Genomic DNA, 19,082 nt, shown 5'->3' with positions numbered 1-19,082 from the left:
ACAGAGGCCAGAAAAGCATATCAGTTTTCCTCCTATATAGATCTCCATACTTTTTTTTTTTTTTTTTTTTAATGAAAGGATTCCTCATTTAATTGAAACTATACTGGCCACAAACATGGCTATACAATGATCCTATAGCTCTTTGCCACAGGACTGAGGCAAAAGTCAAATGCTCATACTTTAATATAGGTGATACTATCTTGCCCAGTGAAACATGAACGTATATGTGTGTGTGTGTGTATATATATATATATATATATATATATATATATATATATATAATCATATATATATATATGATTATATATATATAGTACCAAATTGGAAGATTGTGCAGTGAAAGATTCATTGAAAGATATGTTTACTGAAATGACAGAAAGGTGGACACAATTGATAGAAGTTAAATGTAATAAATTTATTATCAAGACCCTTGTGCAGGTAGAATAAAAAGCAGATTTTATCATAGTGTTATGGTTGAACACTATACTGATTAATAGTGGGTTGAATATTTGTTGATATTTATTTGTTTTGACAACTACAGAAGTTTCCAGAACTCTGAAAAAAGTATATTAATATTAAAAATTTTATTAACTCTGTAAATAATCAGAAATTAATTCAGTAAAGCATATTGATATTAAAGTACTATTATTAATTTTATATAATGCTGAATGAGAAAATCCCAGCATATATTGAGATAATTATTGATTAAAATTTTAAGATAAATATCTATTTGTGCATTTAAAACACAAATTTCAACAAATAGAAATCTCCTCAAAGTTTTCATACAAAAACTGTGGTTCACACTGTTCTTACTTATACTAAAATATCCTCTTTTAATTATATTTTATGGAATACAGGGAGCTTAATATCCATTTATTATTTCATAGCAGAATATATCTCAGGCTATCATTCAAAATGGCACAGAAATTTTAGAAACATAAATTGATTATATTTTAATGAAATGAATAAAGCTAACCTATTTGTTCAGTAACTGAGTAAGAAGCATTCAGTCTTTTGTTCCAGAGCTCCAAAGACTACTTGATACGTAACAGTTTTCTCAGTGCAGCAATCACCTCCTTGTTTCTAAGGCTGTATATCAAAGGATTAAACATGGGGGTCACAATGGTGTAAAACAAAGAAAGTAGTTTATCAGTTCCTGGAGAATGAGTAGACTTTGGTCTCAAGTAGGTAATAGTAGCTGAACCAAAAAACAAAAACACCACAAGCAAATGGGACGAACATGTTGAGAAGGCTTTTGCCCGTCCTGTGGCTGTTGGCAACTTCAGAATGGTGGCAATGATTCTGGTATAAGAGGCAAGTATCAACAAGAAAGGGAATGCAACAAACAGCATAGCTACTAAGTAGACAGACAACTCATGTATTGAAGTATCCCCACAGGCCAGCTTGAGAATGGGAGGTAAGTCACAAAAGAAGTGGTCTATTTGGTTAGAATTGCAAAAATGTAGAGAAAATATCTGACAGGTTTGTCCTATCTGGACTGGGATGCCTCCAATCCAGGAGGCTGCTGCCAGCTGAGTGCACTTTGTTGGGTTCATGACCAGAGGATAGTGCAGAGGGTTGCAGATGGCCACATAGCGGTCATAGGACATCACAGCCAGCAGGAAACACTCAGTAGCTCCCAGCATAAGGAAGAAACACATTTGTGTGGCACAGCTCAGCACAGATATGCTTCTGTCTTGAGTAGCAATGTTAAACAGAATCCTAGGAAGAGTGACTGATACATAACAGATTTCCAGAGAAGAAAAATTTGCCAGGAAAAAATACATGGGCTTCTGTAATGCCGGATCAATTCTAGTTATCACAATTATGAAACTATTTCCAATCAAGATGATTAAGTAAATTATGGAGAACATCCCAAACAGAATCCCTTGTAAGTTGGGAAGGTCAGAAAATCCCAGGAGGAGAAACTCTGTCACAGTGGAAGCATTGTCCTCTGCCCTGATTTCTGTGAATTTCATCTGTAGGGATGATCAAAGGAAAATGGTATTTTCTGGTCCTTGAATTCTTTTTATTATATATGAAGTAATAGTAACACTTGCAAATTTTTCAGTGCCCATGACCAAAAATTATATGCCCATGTAGAGGTTTTTAAATAGTTAAGTTTTTTTAAAACAGCATACAATATAGTCCTATATATTTTCTAATATAGTAAATGTTATGGATTTTAGGGGTTTTGGTGATAAGCCATGCCATATTTATTTTCTTCTCATAAGAAAAATAGGCTATTTCTGTTTTTATTTTTTAATAATTAATTTGTTCCTCAGATTGAGGACTTCCAGTTTTATTTTGTTCTATTGTCATTAATTTAAGATTGATTTTAATACATGGGTAAATATTCCTAAACATAGTTAAAATAATTTCGTGTTGTTTATTTTAATATACAAATCTAATTTCTCATTTTTATTGGGCTTATGTGTTCATTTTCTATGAAATTATTGAATAGCAGGCTGCCACATTACATTGGGTGCTACTCATTATCCTGAATGTTTAGTTTAGTGTAACGTTTTGTGAAGATGGAAACCAATACTTTTATTTACATTTCCTGTTCATATGACATTTAGATAAAAACTCATCCTTTTTTATGGAGGGAAGATCGTGTGCGTGTCTACTACGGGAAAGCAGACTTACCACATCTCATCCTGAACATCTGTTAATATTTCCGTCAGCCCAGTCAACATTTTGCATGCATTGCTGTGGGAATTATCACAACTACTTTGTTGTCTTTCTTTTCATTGCTTTGTATTTACTTCTGGACATAACTATTACATTTTATTGAGTTTTTCCAGATTTTTACAATTAATTATTTGAAAATGGATTGAAAGGATTTTCCTAAAAGGCTATGAATATACTCATCTTTTTTCTTGAGACCTAACATTCCACTATGCATACATTTTACTTACATACCCATTTCCTTATATTTATACTCTCTACTCTCACAAATGTATTTAACTTCATTTGATAGCAGCTTTAACTTTCTACATAATGTGTGTGGCTTGTAGTCAGTACTGGGAGTGTAAGAATTATAAGTTTTTTTTTAAGCTTATAATTTAAGAATTATAAGCTTTTACAGAATTTTTTCACTATGGCATTATTTTCAATATATAAATATTGTCCAATTGTCACATTGTTATTTACCTAAATTCAAAGAGACAAAGTAGCATCATTAGAGGGCTCTGATGTTTAAATATGATGTTAATACTGTGCATGGTTTGTGTTCAAGAGTTTACATTCAAAACACTGCTGTGAAATAGAAATCAAATTTTATATTAATCAAATATTAACAAGTGTTCATTTTCTATTTTCAGGTTTTCATATTAAATATTAAAATAATAGATGAATGAGTACTAGTTGTAAAATATAAAATACTTTCAGTAAAAATATGGATACTTCAATATATGTGTGTGTGTGTGTGTGTGTGTGTGTGTGTGTGTATGCAGAATAGAAAATTCCAAATGAATCCTGGCATTGATAAGCTATGGTTCCCAGGGGGGAAAAGCTGCACTACAAGTTTTTTTTTTTTTTCTTAAAAATAAGTAACTAAGTAACTAAATAATTAAGTTTATTTTCATCTACTTAATTAAATCTAGAACTTGTTATAAAGACATTGACTGAAATAGAAGAGAAAATCATTTGTTTAAATTATTTCATGGCATATTCATAAGTGTTATATATGTTGATTTTTCATGGATAATTATTGCCTTCAAAATTATCATCCCGGAAGTTTGAAAAGTACCCATATAAAAGTGATGGTGTAGCAGATTTCTAAATCAAGGTCTAATCATACTTCCAAACTACTAAGTGGAAAGCAGCATTAGCCTGAATTTTATTTCTCTAATTGTACAAAGTCTGCTCTTTCCATTTTTTGTTTGTTTGTTTGTTTTCTAGGTTGGGGAGGTATATATCATTTTTTCATTTGTAAAACTATCCTCAGTTTTATTCACATTCTGGGACTTGAGCATTTATTGTTACATAGTAACACGATATTGGAACTATACTGATATATTCAAATGGGACTTATCTAGTTTTTCTTTGACATGGCAATTCCAGCCCAGGACTGATACAAACTAGGCAAGCAAGCTGAGAGAAAACTATACCTTGAGCTTTTCTGCCTATGAAACTTGGTGTCTCTAAGATGTTTACCCTGATTGCTACAGTTTCTGACTATGGAAAACGTTTAGAAAACACAATTAATACTATAACACAATTAATACTATAACAAATTAATACTATAACAAATTGATACTATAACAAAGAAACAAAGAAAGCCACTAGCATTTTTTTGAAATACAGGCACTTTTGTTTTATTCAAGTACTTTATTTGTCATCTTCTTTGAGTGAATGATTGGCCTTCCTCCAGTTACTCTGATCTTGACTGATGCATGTAACATGGAGGGTACACAAGGCTTGTATTTCTCTGACTAAATTCATAAAAAGAGGAGATAAATGTTTAAAGTTTTGTATGGTTACATGAATTCAAAAAGGTTTTTCTCTTTGCAAAAATCACAGAATACAAACACATGCACGCATACACATGCACACATGTGCTCATAGTTTTGTAATATTTTTACAATCACTTCCAGGATTTATTCCTTAATTGTTAGGAACACACCTTTGACTATAGTAGGAGACAGACATGTTTAATGACATTCATATTTTCTCATCTTAAATGGTAGAAATTTTAATAGCTATTATCTAAAACGTATTCCTATAAAGCAGATAAATATGTGAATAGCTGAAATTACAGCTTAATAAAAGATAAATAATGCCTATAATTGAATAAATTATATTAACAAGTTGATACAAGTTATGGATAAGATGGTGTCCATATTATTATTTTTCTTTAATATATTGGCCTTTTATACAAAACCATATTCTTCATCTTGTTCTTCTTTGATCTATATCATAAGTGTTAGAAGAGTAAAAAATAAATAATATTTAAGATAAAATATTAGACAACAAGATTTGTTCTACTTTTCTTTTTCAATTGCATCCCATATTGGTATTTAAAAGGAGAGACAAGTTCAATATAGATTTAGCATAAGTCAAATGTTGCTTGAGCTCATACTAAGTTAAGTATACATCTTACCTTTATTGATTTTGGAAAGAAAATAGTAAGTAACTGAGTTTTAAGGCTTAAGTAATTTTTTAATCTGTTCAGGCAAAATACTTTCAAGCATATAATGTACTGTCAAACACAAGTGCTGTTTAAGTAGGTAATGATATCCACTCTGGGGATATGGTCATTCCCCATGCTATAGTCTGACTCAAGAAAATTCTTTCTCCTTCCACTCAAGAAGTTAAGCCATAGGATATATACATTAAGTGAGAAAAATAAAATGAAACTGAAGTAAACTACTCCTTTTGTACATTTTTATTTTATTTTGTTTTGTGATTATTAAGAAAAATGAACATTGAAAGGAGTATCAGAAATTGGCAACAGTGAGTGTGTCCAGAAGTGCTTGTTTTTGACACTTGCCCCTGTCTAGCCCCATAAATAAACCTCTCTGTTGGGGAGATAAGAAAGAGTAAGAAGATAGTTGATGCTGACATAGATACAATGCACATTGATTATTATATCCTCATTGATATTTCCACTGTTATAAATGCATGCTTTTATTTAATGTTCAGTCTTAACCACTGATTTAATATATTTATATCTCCACAAGATTTTTTTTGTTTTTTTGTTTTTGTTTTTCAGAGACAGGGTTTCTCTGTGTAGCTCTGGCTGTCCTGGAACTCACTTTGTAGACCAGACTGGCCTCGAACTCAGAAATCCACCTGCCTCTGCCTCCCGAGTGCTGGGATTAAAGGCATGCGTCACCACCGCCTGGCTAAGAAAAATATTTTTAAGAAATTAACTGGTCAGGATTCTTTGTAAAATGACTTGCCAATATTCCAATATTCATTTTCTTAGTTCTAATGTCATACTTACCTTTCACATTTTAATTATTAATGAATAATTAAATAATTTACTTTAATCCTATCTCCACAATCCTTTTCTCCAGCCTCTTCTCCACACTTTCCCTTCAGAAAAGTGGGTGGGTGTTGGGACAGGAGTGGAGGTGCCAACCCTACCCCCGGCATATCAAGTTGCATTAAGACTAGCCAATCTTTTCCTAATGGGGCTAGATGAGGGAGTCCAGTAGGGGTAGTACAGTCAGTCAACAGAGTCAGAGACAGCCCTTGCTGTTAGGAATTCCACATGAAGACCAAACAATAAAACTGTTACATATATGCAGATACCCTGGGTCAGTACCGTGCATACTCTCTGTTTGGCAGTTCAGTCTCTGTGAGTCCCTATGGGCTCAGGTTACTTGATCTAGTACATCTTCTTTTGGAGTTTTTGACCCCTTTGACTTGTATGATCTTTTCTTTCCCCCTTCTTCTGGGTTATCCAAGATGTGAATAATGTTTTGCTGTAAGTCTATGCATCTGTTTCAATCAGTTGCACGTTAGCTGCTTCTGATGACAATATGCTAGGCTCCTGTTTGCAAATATAACAGAGTATCATTAATTGTGTCAGGGGTAGGATCTTTATAATGTCATGGGTTTCAAACTGGGCCAGTCTTTGGTTGACCATTCCTTCAGTTTCTTCTGTACACCTGTGCACATCTTAAAAGTGGGGCAAATTGTAGGCCAGAGGTTTTCTAGCTGGATTTGTTTCTTACTAGTTACAGGGGATGGCTAGTTCAGATGCCATGTCCCCCATTCCTAAGCATCTTAGCTAAAGTCACCCTCATAGGTTCCTGGGAATTTCTATTCTAGGCTTCTAGGTTTTCCCAGTGATACTCTGCTACCTCATTCCAGTTGTCTCTCCCAGTGCTCTCTCCCTCTACCATACCCCATACTTGATCACTCATGTTCCCATCCAGCCTTCCATACACATAGAGTTTATAGAGGAATTTAAATCTATTAACATAGCTGCTCTGGCAAATGATCACTTTCAAAGATATGATCTGGATGGAATGCAGACAGTCATACACTATTAATACCTTTAGCTGGAGTACACATTTTATATTCTGCTGGATAGAATTCAGACATAACACTAGCACACACCTTTGAACCTTCTGGATGGAATAAACAGAACCCTTTAATCCAAAACAATGGAATCTAATTGAGGGGAAGAAAAATGGTGAACTGAAAAAGTTCAGAGAGGAGAGGAGAGGAGAGGAGAGGAGAGGAGAGGAGAGGAGAGGAGAGGAGTTAGTTGGGAGCAGTTTAGCTCATGGATTTCAGAGGCAGTTTTTCCAAGCAAAGCAATTCACTCAGAAGCTGAAAGAAGCCAGTATGGATCAATAAGCTTGGAGACGAGTTCCATCCAGAACAGCTTAATTAAACCAGCCAGCCAGACTTCAAATAAAGCTAGGAAGAATGAGTTTAATCTGCAGTAATTTTCAGAGGATGAAACATTCTAGGCCCAGGCTAGCTGACAAAGGCTGGAAGCTGAAGCCATCAAGGCCCAGGCTTGCTGAGGATTAGATTGTATGGAGTCTATAAGCTTCCACACCTAGGCTCAGGGATACATAGAACATAGAAGAAACTACTTAGGGCTCAGGCAAGCCATATAGGTTAAAGCTTGAGTTTGGCTTTTATCTCAGCACTTAATCTGAGGACATAAAAGTGACATTTACATTTCTACCTGTCTCCATGTATGTGCTTAGTGTTGCACATTTTGTCTTTTTTCTATCCCTTTCTCAGTGAGACTCATACATGGCCTTTGCGTAGCTTCTTTGGGTTTGTGGACTGTAGCATGGTTATTTACTTTGTGGCTAATATCCACTTGTAACTTAATACATATCATGTTTGTCTTTCTGGGTCTGGGTTACCATACTCAGAATGTTTTTTGTTTGTTTGTTTGTTCATTTCTAGCTCTATCAATTTTCCTGTAAATTTCATAATGACATTGGTTTTAATAGCTGAGTATACTCCATTGTGTAAAAGTACTACAATTTATTTTCCATCCTTTTGTGGAGGCACATCTAGTTTATTTTCAGTTTCTGTCTACTATGAATTAAGCTTCTATGAACATTGATGAACAAGTGTTCTTGTGGCATGGTTGAGCAACTTTTGGGTATAACCCCAGGAGTGGTACAGCTGGGTCTTGAGGTAGAGCTATTTAGAATTTTCTGAGAAAACACCAAATTGATTTCTAAAGTGATTGTACAAGTTTGTACACCTATCAGCAAGGGAGCAGTGTTCCCCTTGCTCAACATCTTTACCAGCATGAGCTGTCCCTTGAGATTTGGAACTAAGCCATTCTTATCAGTGTAAGATAGACTCTCAGAGTCATTTGCATTTGCATTTGCATTTCCATGATGAATAAAGACGTTGAACATTTATTTAAGTGATTCTCAGGCATTCAAGATTCCTCTGTTGAGAATCTCTTATAACATCTGTACCCCATTTTAAAATTGTGTTATTTGGATTTTTTTTTTTTTTTTGCTGCCCAGTTTCTTTCACTTTTTATATATTTTGTATACATGCCCTCTGTCAGATGTGGGATTGGTGAGTATTTTTCCATTTCTGTATGCTGCTGTTTTGCCCCTTTGATTACAGAGGCTTTCCATTTCCACAAGGCTCTATTTATTTATTGATCTTACTGCTTGTGCTATTGGTGTTTTATTCAGGAAGTTTTCTCCTGTGCCAATGTGTTCAAGACTATTCCACAGTTTCTCTTCTCTCAGGATTAATGTGTCTGGAATTATGTTGAGGTCTTGGAGCACTTGGACATGAGTTTCATTCAGGGTGATAGAATGGGTCTATTCGCAGGGGTATGCCCAGCTCCCCTGAGCCATCTGTAACCTCTCTTCTGAACTCCATTGTCTAGCCACTGCTCTGCTGGCCTCTTTAAATCTCATAGAACAAGGAGATCTAGGTTCATCTACACTAAGTACCTTTAGTCCAAAGCTGCCACAGGAGTCATGCTTAAGAGAGACAGGGGAACATCAGGTTAGGCCTTCCTTCTGGATACCTGCTACACCATGACTGAGATTCTTTTTTCCATCACTAGTCTGTTAGTGATGCTTGTAATTGTAGTTACTGTTGATTTACTGACTCCAGGATTTCCATAATTCCTGTCCAAGTGTGTGTGTATTGCTGCTTCTTTTTTCATTTTCAGTACTTGAACAGATTTATTTATTTCCTTCACCTATTTGACAGCATTTTCTGGTTTTATTTATTTATGGGATTTATTAATTTCCTCTTTTTTTGTTTTTTTTTTTTGTTTGTTTGTTTGTTTGCTTTGGTTTTTTGGGTTTTTTTTGTTTTTTGTTTTTTGAGACAGGGTTTCTCTGTATAGCCCCGGCTGTCCTGGAACTCACTAGATTAGGCTGGCTTCGAACTCAGAAATCTGCCTGCCTCTGCCTCCTGAGTGCTGGAATTAAAGGCGTGTGCCACCATGCTCGGCTTAAATTTCCTCTTTAAAGGTCTCTATCATCTTCATAAGATTGAATTTAAATCATTTTCTTGTGCTTCATCTATGTTAGAATATCCAGGGCTTGCTGCAGCAGGGTAGCAGGGCACTGGTACTGTTATATATATGTATATATATTTATGCTGGCCTGTAGCTATTTGTATTTTTGGATTATTATATATTTTAGGCTCTGATTTTGTTAAATGGATATTTTTGCATGTTTTTTCCCTTTGTTTTTGATTCCTCTCTGTTCTTCTAGCCTTGATCTTCTAGCCTTGAGTGGCCTTGATCTCTTGTGAATACCAAGTCTTCAGATCCAGTATGGTGTCTCCCCTTTGCTGTTTTGTTACATATAGGATCAGTGGAGTTTTTGGTGCTAAGTGTTACCTTTGCATTCTCTAGATGTTGGTCTATGGTCCCTGATGCCAGCATGGCCAGCCTCCAGAATAGCAGGAAGGTGTGGGCTGAAAAATAAGCCCATGGGACGGGATATAGTTTATAGCTCCTGGATGTGCTTTAAGGGAAGTTTGTAGTATATGGGACAGGGCATAGTGCAGGGTCTTTCATGTAGTCTCTGTTACTTGTGTGACTTAGGGGAAGGCAGGAAAGAGTTATAAAGTAGAACATGGATCCCAGAAGATGGTATCTCATATTATCATCTTAATAACATTTATTTTATTTAATAGTAACACTTATCACACATAAAACTTCATTTATAATCAAACATGTATTGTTCTTAATAGATAGAGCCATGAGTAATAGAACTACATACATCAGAGCTGGAGAGATGACTCGGTAGTTAAGAGCACTGTCTGCTCTTTCAGAAGTCCTGAGTTCGATTCCCAGAAACTACATAGTGGCACACAACCCTCTGTAATGCAATCTTCTGGCATACCGTCATATATACAGATAGAACACTTGTGTATAAAATAAAAAATAAATAAAATCTTTAGTAAAAAAGAATGTTACTTTTCTACCCAGAGTCAAAATCATAAACCATTCCTCAAAAAAAGAACTACATACATTTAAATATATTTTCTCTTTGCCCAATAATTTAATTTTATAATTACCTCCTTGATATTATTTTCATAAATTAGTAAACAATATATGAGCAAATGTTCAAAAAGACTTTAAAAGTAAGAATATATACTTAAACCTTCTTTCTCTTTCAGATCTAAAAATTTTATACACATTATATTTTAGTACAATCATTTATTAACTGTCCACAAAATATTATATGGAATTTATATCAGTGTTTTCTTCTTTCCAGAATATAGACTATGAAAATCCAATACATAATTTTATACAAATATTAATATATAATTAATTAAATTATCTGTCCTCAAAATAGGAACTTAGGATAAAATAAAGGACATTAGGGTCTTTCTATCTCAGTATGTTCAAGGTTCATAAGCTGAACCCCATTTCTCATCTGTACACATGGTCAAGGAAGTATACCTAAGGGTTCTATCTCTCTATTCTGAAGATGCATCTATTCTGGCAAAATCTGGTTCATCAGAGCTCTCTTCACATTCCTCTAAGCTCTCCATTCATCCTTATTCTGCTTACTCACCTACTTCACTTGTTCCATTCTTCATTGTGTAAATTTTGGTGGGTTTTATGATGGATAGGAATATAGATGTGTCAGGTTTCAGAATTGTTCTAATTTTCTTGTTTTTGCCTCTCAAACCTTGAGATATGTGTCAAGCCCCAATATATCTCACTGTACCCACATTTTGTATAGTATATTAAGGAATACAAACAAAATTCCAGATTTATACTAGTCTCCTAGATAAGAGTAAATGCAGAATAGATTTGTGTGTCATTGGACAAGAATGAAATAATTAATATATGTTCCCATTTCTAAATCCTCATTCATCACATTCACCTTATTATTCCAAAAGCTCTAGGAGGAAGAGAAAGGAAAGGCTCACCTTTCTTTCTTTTGTGGGAAAACTGGGGACATTATGCAGAATTCCCAGGAATAAGCATTCATCTAAAATGTAGATGCATAATGTCAGCAGTAGACATTTGAATAGAAACTGTCATTTCTACATTGACTACAGATAGACAACTAAACCTTCTAATTTATTAATCAGCAATTGTACTTATCCTTCCCAACCCAGTATTCTACTTAATTCCAACTTTTGTTTTTTCCTCAAGGGCCTCTTAAGATATATCATAAAATAATATAACTGATTTCTGTAGACTCACAAATTCTCCCATTCAAATACATGTTTATGTGTCAAAATATAGTAGAGAAGAACACTAGAACAGTACACAAAAATCTATAATGTTAATGCAGATGGAAGTTTTTAGAAAAGAGAAATGCATTATGTACTTTAGATACATGAGCCATCATGTTGCTCATCATCATATTCAATAACTCTAATATTTTTACTTTAGTGTATTCATTAATATTTTATATGATACTAAATAATTTGTATTTGTAGAGGAATTTTAAATCAGCACAATGGAGCTGCAGTGGCAAGGGACCACACATGTTTAATCCCTCTGGCTAGAATACAGCCATGCCCATAGAGAACCATTAAATTAAGGTTAGTTATTAGAAGGAAGCAGTCATGTTCCAAAGTGGTGTTTAATTGAAGAACAGACAAAGTGATGAATCAGAGAAATATTTGACAGAATGTGTCAGAGATATAATATGCCCCAATCTCCTGAGACCAGCCTATGAAAGAACAGCTATTAAAGAGCAATGAAGGCAGAGAGAGTCAGTTGAGTTCTCTGTAATTGAATTTCAGTCAGTTTGGTAGTCAGTGAAGTACTGCAGTGCAGTGGAGTTCAATGTGTTCATGTGTTCATGTAGTTCAGTGCAATTCAGCAGAAGCAGTTGAAGCCAGAGAATAAGGAGCCAGAAAATTAGAACCAATTACCAGAGTTGGTTTGAGGCCAAGCGGAGCAATTCCATAAGAAACTGAAAGAAATCAGATGGAACCAGTCAGCTTGGCTAGGAGTATGAACCAGAGCTGTTGAGTTGAACTTACTAGTCAGGGTCCATAAAGAACTAGAAAGTGTGAACATTTTTAGCATTAAGCCTCTGAGAAGACAGTTACAACAGATTAATAAAAGTTACATTTACAATTATTATAGTTTATATTCAAACCATTATATAATGTTAATAAACATCTTCATCTCTTAGAAAAAGGTTTATTTATGTGTATAGGTATGCATGCATGTGGTGCAATAGAGGCCAGAAGAGAACATGTGAGGTTCTGGAGTTGGACATATAGGTGGTTCTGAGAAACCTCATGCGAGTTAGTGAAATAAACACCCGTAATCTTGAAGCGCAACAAGAACTGTTAGCTGCTAATGCAGCTCTCCAAATTCTGACAAACTTCCCCAAATTAATAATAATAGTTATCAATAATATTATAAGGGTAATAATAAAACTAGAAGGAAAAATGTAAAAGGAGTCATTGAACTTCAAGCTTCCCAAAATTGTTTAAATGGATAAAACACATAAAGCAACCTAGAAAATCTTTAAGACAATTGAGCTAGCCTACATAAAACATTAGGGATTTAATGGTTATGAGTTATATGGAGTAGATAAGCTAGAGTTTCATATGACAGAAAGTTCATTGAAATGTTTAAAGTATATTTAGGACACTGATATGGCAAAGAAGAAACAAATCAAAACTAGTAAATGTTAGATACTTATAGCATTTACTTATAGTAGACTATATAGATAGTATAATATTTATTAGACTACTATATTATGCATCATTGGATACTTTCTCTAGCTCCTTCATTGGGGACCTTGTGCTCTGTCAAATGGATGATGGTGAGCATCCACTCCTGTACTTGCCAGGCACTGGTAGAGCCACTCAGGAGACAGTTGTATCAGGTTCCTGTCAGCAGGCTCTTGTTGGGATCTGCCATAGTGTCTGGGTTTGGTGGTTGTTTACGGGATGGATCCCCAAATAAGGGAGTCTCTGGATGGTCATTTCTTCAGTCTCTCCTCTGAAATTTGTCTCTGTAACTCCTTCAATGGGTATTTTGTTCCCCTTTCTAAGAAGGATTCAGAGCTTCTGGGCTAATATCAATTTGTCAGTGAGTACATATCTGTATGCTCTTTTGTGATTGGGTTATCTCAAAATGATATCCTCCAGATCCATCCATTAGTCGAAGAATTTCATGAATTCATTGTTTTTAATAGCTAAGTAGTACTCCATTGTGTAAATGTACCACATTTTCTGTATCCATTCCTCTGTTGAGGGACATCTGGGTTCTTTCAAGCTTCTAGCTATTAGAAATAAGGCTGCAATTAACATAGTGGAGCATGTATCCTTATTATATGTTGGAGCATCTTCTAAGTATATTCCCAGGAGTGGTATTGATAGATTTTCCAGTAGAACTATATCCAATTTTCTGAGGAAACACCAAACTTGTTTTCAGAGTGATTGTACCAGTTTGCAGTCCCACTAGCAATGGAAAGGTGTTCCTCTTTCTCCACATCCTCGCCAGCACCTGTTGTCAACTGAGTTTTTGATCTTAGCTATTCTGACTGGTGTGAGGTGGAATCTCAAGGTTGTTTTGATTTGCATTTCCCTGATGATTAAGGATGAGCATTTTTTTAGGTTCTTCTCAGCCATTTGGTATTCCTCAGTTGAGAATTCTTTGTTTAGCTCTGTACCCCATTTTTTAATAGGGTTGTTTGGTTGTCTGGAGTCCAACTTTTTGTGTTCTTTATAGATATTAGATAATAGCCCCCTATCAGATTTAGGATGGGTAAAGATCTTTTCCCAATCTGTTGGTTGTGTTTTGGTCTTATTGACAGTGTCCTTTGTCTTATAGAAGTTTTGCTATTTTATGAGGTCCAATTTGACAATTCTTGATCTTACTGGACAAGCCATTGGTGTTCTTTTCAGGAATCTTTCCCCTGTGCCATACTTTCGAGGCTCTTCCCCACTTTCTCCTCTATAAGTTTCAGTGTCTCTGGTTCTTTGTGGAGTTCTTTGATCCTCTTAGACCTGAGATTTGTAAAGATTTGTAAAAGGAGATAAGAATGGATCAATTCAGCTGGGCTTGGTGGTGCACGTCTTTAATCCCAGCACTCAGGAGGCAGAAGCAGGCAGATTTCTGAGTTCGAAGCCAGCCTGGTGAGTTCCAAGACAGCCAGAGATATACAGAGAAACCCTGTCTCAAAAAACAACAACAACAACAAACAAACAAACAAAAAACCAAAACAACAACAACAAAAAAGAATGGATCAATTCACATTCTTTTACATGCTAACTGCCAGTTGAGCCAGCACCAGCTGTTGAAGATGCTGTCTTCATTCCACTGGATNGTTTTAGCTCCTTTGTCAAAGATCAAGTGACCATAGGTGTATGGGTTCATTTCTGGGTCTTCATTTGTGTTTCTCAGATCTATCTGTTTGACATTGTACCAGTACCATGCAGTTTGTTTTTTTGTTTTTGTTTTTGTTTTTTTTTTTTTTTATCACAATTGCTCTGTAGTACAACTTGAGTTCAGGATAGTGATTCTACTAGAGGTTCTTTCATTGTTGAGAATAGTTTTTGCTATCCTAGGATTTTTGTTATTCCTGATAAAATTGGAAATTTCCCTTTCTAACTCAGTGAAGAATTGAGTTAAAATTTTGGGGATTGTACTGAGTCTATAGATTGCTTTCAGTAAGATAGCCATTTTTTACTATATTAATCCTGCCAATCCATGAGCATGAGAGATCTCTACATTTTTTGATATCTTCTTAGATTTCTTTCTTCAGAGATTTGAAGCTCTTATCATACAGATCTTTCACTTCCTTACTTTGAGTCACACCAAGGTATGTCATATTATTTGTGACAATTTTGAAGGGTGTTGTTTCTCTTATTTCTTTCTCAGCCTGTTTATCCTTTGTGTAGAGAAAGGCCACTGATTTGTATGAGTTAATTTTATATCCATCTACTTTACTGAAGTTGTTTATCAGGTTTAGGAGTTCTCTGATGGAATTTTTGGGGTAATTTATATATACTATCATATCATCTGCAAATAGTGATATTTTGACTTCTTCCTTTCCAATTTGTATTCATTGATATCCTTTTGTTGTCTAATTGCTCTGCCTAGGACTTCAAGTACTATATTTAATATGTACAGAGAGCATGGACAACTTGTCTATCCCTGATTTTAGTGGAATTGCTTCCAGTTTTTTACCATTTAATTTGATGTTGACTTTTTTTTTCTGTATATTTCCTTTATCATGTTTAGGTATGGGCCTTGAATTCATGATCTTTCCGAGACTTTTATCATGAAGGGGTGTTGGACTTTGTCGAATACTTTCTCAGCATCTAATGAGATGATCATGTGGTTTTTGTCTTTGAGTTTGTTTATATAGTAGATTATGTTGATGGATTTCTGTATATTGAACCATAGTTGCATCCCTTGGATGATGCCTTCTTGATCAGGATGGATGATCATTTTGGTGTGTTCTTGAATTCGGTTTGGAAGAATGTTATTTAGTATTTTTGCATCGATATTCATAAGGGAAATTGTTATGAAGTACTCTTTCTTTATTGCGTCATTCTGTGGTTTAGGTATCACAGTAATAGTGGGTTCATAGAACGAATTGGCTAGAGTACCCTTTGTTTCTATTTTGTGGAATAGTTTGAGGAGTATTGGAATTAGGTCTTCTTTGAAGTTCTGATAGAACTCTGACTAAACACATCAGGTCCTGGCCCTTTTGGTTAGGAGACTATTAATGACTATTTCCATTCCTTTAGAGGCTATGGGGCTGTTTAGATCATTAATCTGATCCTAATTGAACTTTGGTACCTGGTATCTGTCTGGAAAATTTCCCATTTCATCCAGATTTTCCAGTTTTGTTAAATATAGGCTTTTGTAGTAGGATCTGATGATTTTTTGGATTTTCTCAGATTCTGTTGTTATATCTCCCTTTTCATTTCTGATTTTGTTAATTAGGATACTGTCCCTGTGCCCTCCAGTTAGTCTGGCTACAAGGTTATCTATTTTGTTGATTTTCTCAAAGAACCAACTCCTGGTTTGGTTGATTCTTTTAATAGTTCTTTTTGTTTCTACTTGGTTGATTTCAGCCCTGAGTTTGATTATTTCCTGCTGTCTACTCCTCTTGGGTGAATTTGATTCCTTTTGTTTTAGTGCTTTTAGGTATGCTGTCAAGCTGCTAGTGTATGCTTGCTCCAGCTTCCTTTTGGAGGCAATCAGAGCTATGAGTTTTCCTCTTAAGACTGCTTTCATTGTGTCCCATATTTTTGGGTATGTTGTGGCTGGCTTCATTTTCATTAAACTCTAAAAAGTATTTAATTTCTTTTTTAAATTTTTTCCTTGACTGAGTTATCTTTGAGTAGAGTGTTGTTCAGCTTCCAAGTGTTTGTGGGTTTTCTATTATTTATGTTGTTATTGAAGATCAGCCTTAGTCCATGGTAATCTGATAGAGTTCATGGCATTATTTCAATATTTTTGTATTTGCTGAGGCCTGTTTTTGACTGATTATATTGTCAGTTTTGGAGACGGTAATATGAGGTGCTGAGAAGAATGTATATCCTTTTGTTTTTGGATGAAATGCTCTATAGATACCTGTTAAATCCATTTGTTTCAAAACTTCTGTTAGTTTCACTGTGTCCCTGTTTAGTTTCTGTTTCCAGGATCTGTCCATTGATGAGAGTGGGTTCGTGAAGTCTCCCACTATTATTGTGTGAGGTTTAGTGTATGCTTTGAGTTTTAGCAAAGTTTCTTTAATGAATATGGATGCCCTTGCATTTATAACATAGCTGTTCAAAATTGAGAGATCATCTTGGAAAATTTTACCTTTATTGAATAAGAAATGTCCCACTGTACTGACTAGTTTTATGTCAACTTGACACACCTGGAGTTATCACAGAGAAAGGAGCTTCAGTTGAGGAAATGCCTCCATGAGATACAACTGTAAAGCATTTTTTCAATTAGTAATCAAGGGGGAAAGGCCCCTTGTGGGTGGAACCATCTCTGGGCTGATAGTCTTAGGTTCTCTAAGAGAGCAGGCTGAGCAAGTCAGGAGAAGCAAGCCAGTAAAGAACATCCCTCCATGGCCTCTACATCGGCTCCTGCTTCCTGACCTGCTTGAGTTCCAGTCTTGACTTCCTTGATGATATTTAGGAGTATGGAATTATAAGCTGAATAAAACCTTTCCTCCCCAACTTGTTTCTTGGTCATGATGTTTGTGCAGGAATAGAAACCCTGACTAAGACACCCACCTTATCTTTTTTGATAACTTTAGGTTGAAAGTTGATTTTATTCGATATTAGAATGGCTACTCCAGCTTGTTTCTTGAGACCATTTGCTTGGAAAATTGTTCTCTAGCCTTTTATTCTAAGGTAGTGTCTGTCTTTGTTCCTAAGATGGGTTTCCTGTATGTAGCAAAAAGTTGGGTCCTGTTTATGTTATCAGTCTGTTAGTCTACTTTTTATTTTGTGGAATTGAGTGCATTGATATTAAGAGATATTAAGGAAAAGTCATTTTTATTTCTTTTTATTTTTGTTGTTAGAGTTGGAATTCTGTTGATGTGGGTATCTTCTTTCATTTTCTTGAAAGATTACTTTCTTGCTTTTTTTTTTTTTTAGCTTAATTTCCCTCTTTGTGGTAAGTTTTCCCTTTATTAACCTTTGAAGGGCTACATTTGTGGAAAGATATTGTGTAAATTTGGTTTTGTCTTGGAATACCTTGGTTTTCCAATCTATGGTAATTGAGAGTTTTACTGGATATAGTAGCCTGGGCTGGCATTTGTGTTCTCTTACGGTCTGTATGACATCTGCCCACTATCTTATGGCTTTCATAGTCTCTGGGATGAAGTCAGTTGTAATTCTGATACGTCTGTCTTTTTATGTTACTTGAATTTTTTCCCCTACTGCTTTTAATATTCTTTCTTTGTTTAGGGCATTTGGTGTCTTGATTATTATATGATTGAAGGAATTTCTTCTCTGGTCGAGTATATTTGGAGTTCTGTAGGATTCTGGTATGTTCTCTTTATGTTGGGGCAGTGTTCTATAATTTTGTTGAAGATATTTACTGGCCCTTTAAGTTGGGTATCTTCACTTTTCTATACCTACTATCCCTAGATTTGGTCTTATTGTGTCCTGGATTTCCTGAATGTTTTGGGGTAGGAGGTTTTTGCATTTTGCATTTTCTTTGATTGTTGTGAGATTTTTTTTTTTTCCTTTCTGGTATCTTCTGCACCTGAGATTGTCTCTTCTATCTCTTGTATTCTGTTGGTGATGCTTGCATCTATGGCTCCTGACTTCTTTCATAGGTTTTCTATCTCCAAAGTTGTCTCTGTTTGTGATTTGCTTATTTTTTCAACTTCCATTTTTAGATCCTGGATAGTTTTGTTTAATTCTTTCACCTGTTTGTATGTGTTTTCCTGTAATTCTTTAAGGAATTTTTGTGTTTTGTCTTTAGGACTTCTACTTGTTTACCTGTGTTTTCCTGTATTTCTTTAAGGGAGTTATTTATGTTCTTCTTATTGCCCTCCATTATCATCATGAGAAGTGACTTTAGATGCCTATCGTGCTTTTCTGGTATGATGGTGTATCCAGAACTTGCTATGGTGGGAGAGTTGGGTTCTGATGATACCAAGTAACATTGGTTTCTGCTGTTTCTGTTTTTTTTTTTTTTTTTT

At 35.0% G+C, this 19,082-nt stretch overlaps 1 protein-coding gene across 1 annotated transcript; it reads right to left on the bottom strand.

The window, feature by feature from the left end:
• Nucleotides 1-1,034: 1,034 nt before the first annotated feature.
• Nucleotides 1,035-1,979, bottom strand: LOC110289878 (olfactory receptor 10AG1-like). Its single transcript, XM_021156277.1, has one exon. It carries the CDS (start codon nt 1,977-1,979, stop codon nt 1,035-1,037), a length of 945 nt encoding a protein of 314 aa, XP_021011936.1.
• Nucleotides 1,980-19,082: the final 17,103 nt, after the last annotated feature.

The sequence above is a fragment of the Mus caroli genome, chromosome 2 (assembly GCF_900094665.2).
Source record: "Mus caroli chromosome 2, CAROLI_EIJ_v1.1, whole genome shotgun sequence".
In the NCBI taxonomy this organism is placed as follows: domain Eukaryota; kingdom Metazoa; phylum Chordata; class Mammalia; order Rodentia; family Muridae; genus Mus; species Mus caroli.
Note: the sequence above shows the minus strand (reverse complement) of the source record. Positions and strands in the feature narration are given on the sequence as shown.

Coding starts and splice junctions, on each gene's coding strand:
- LOC110289878 (XM_021156277.1), bottom strand. CDS start 1,979: ATGAAATTCACAGAAATCAGGGCAGAGGACAATGCTTCCACTGTGACA.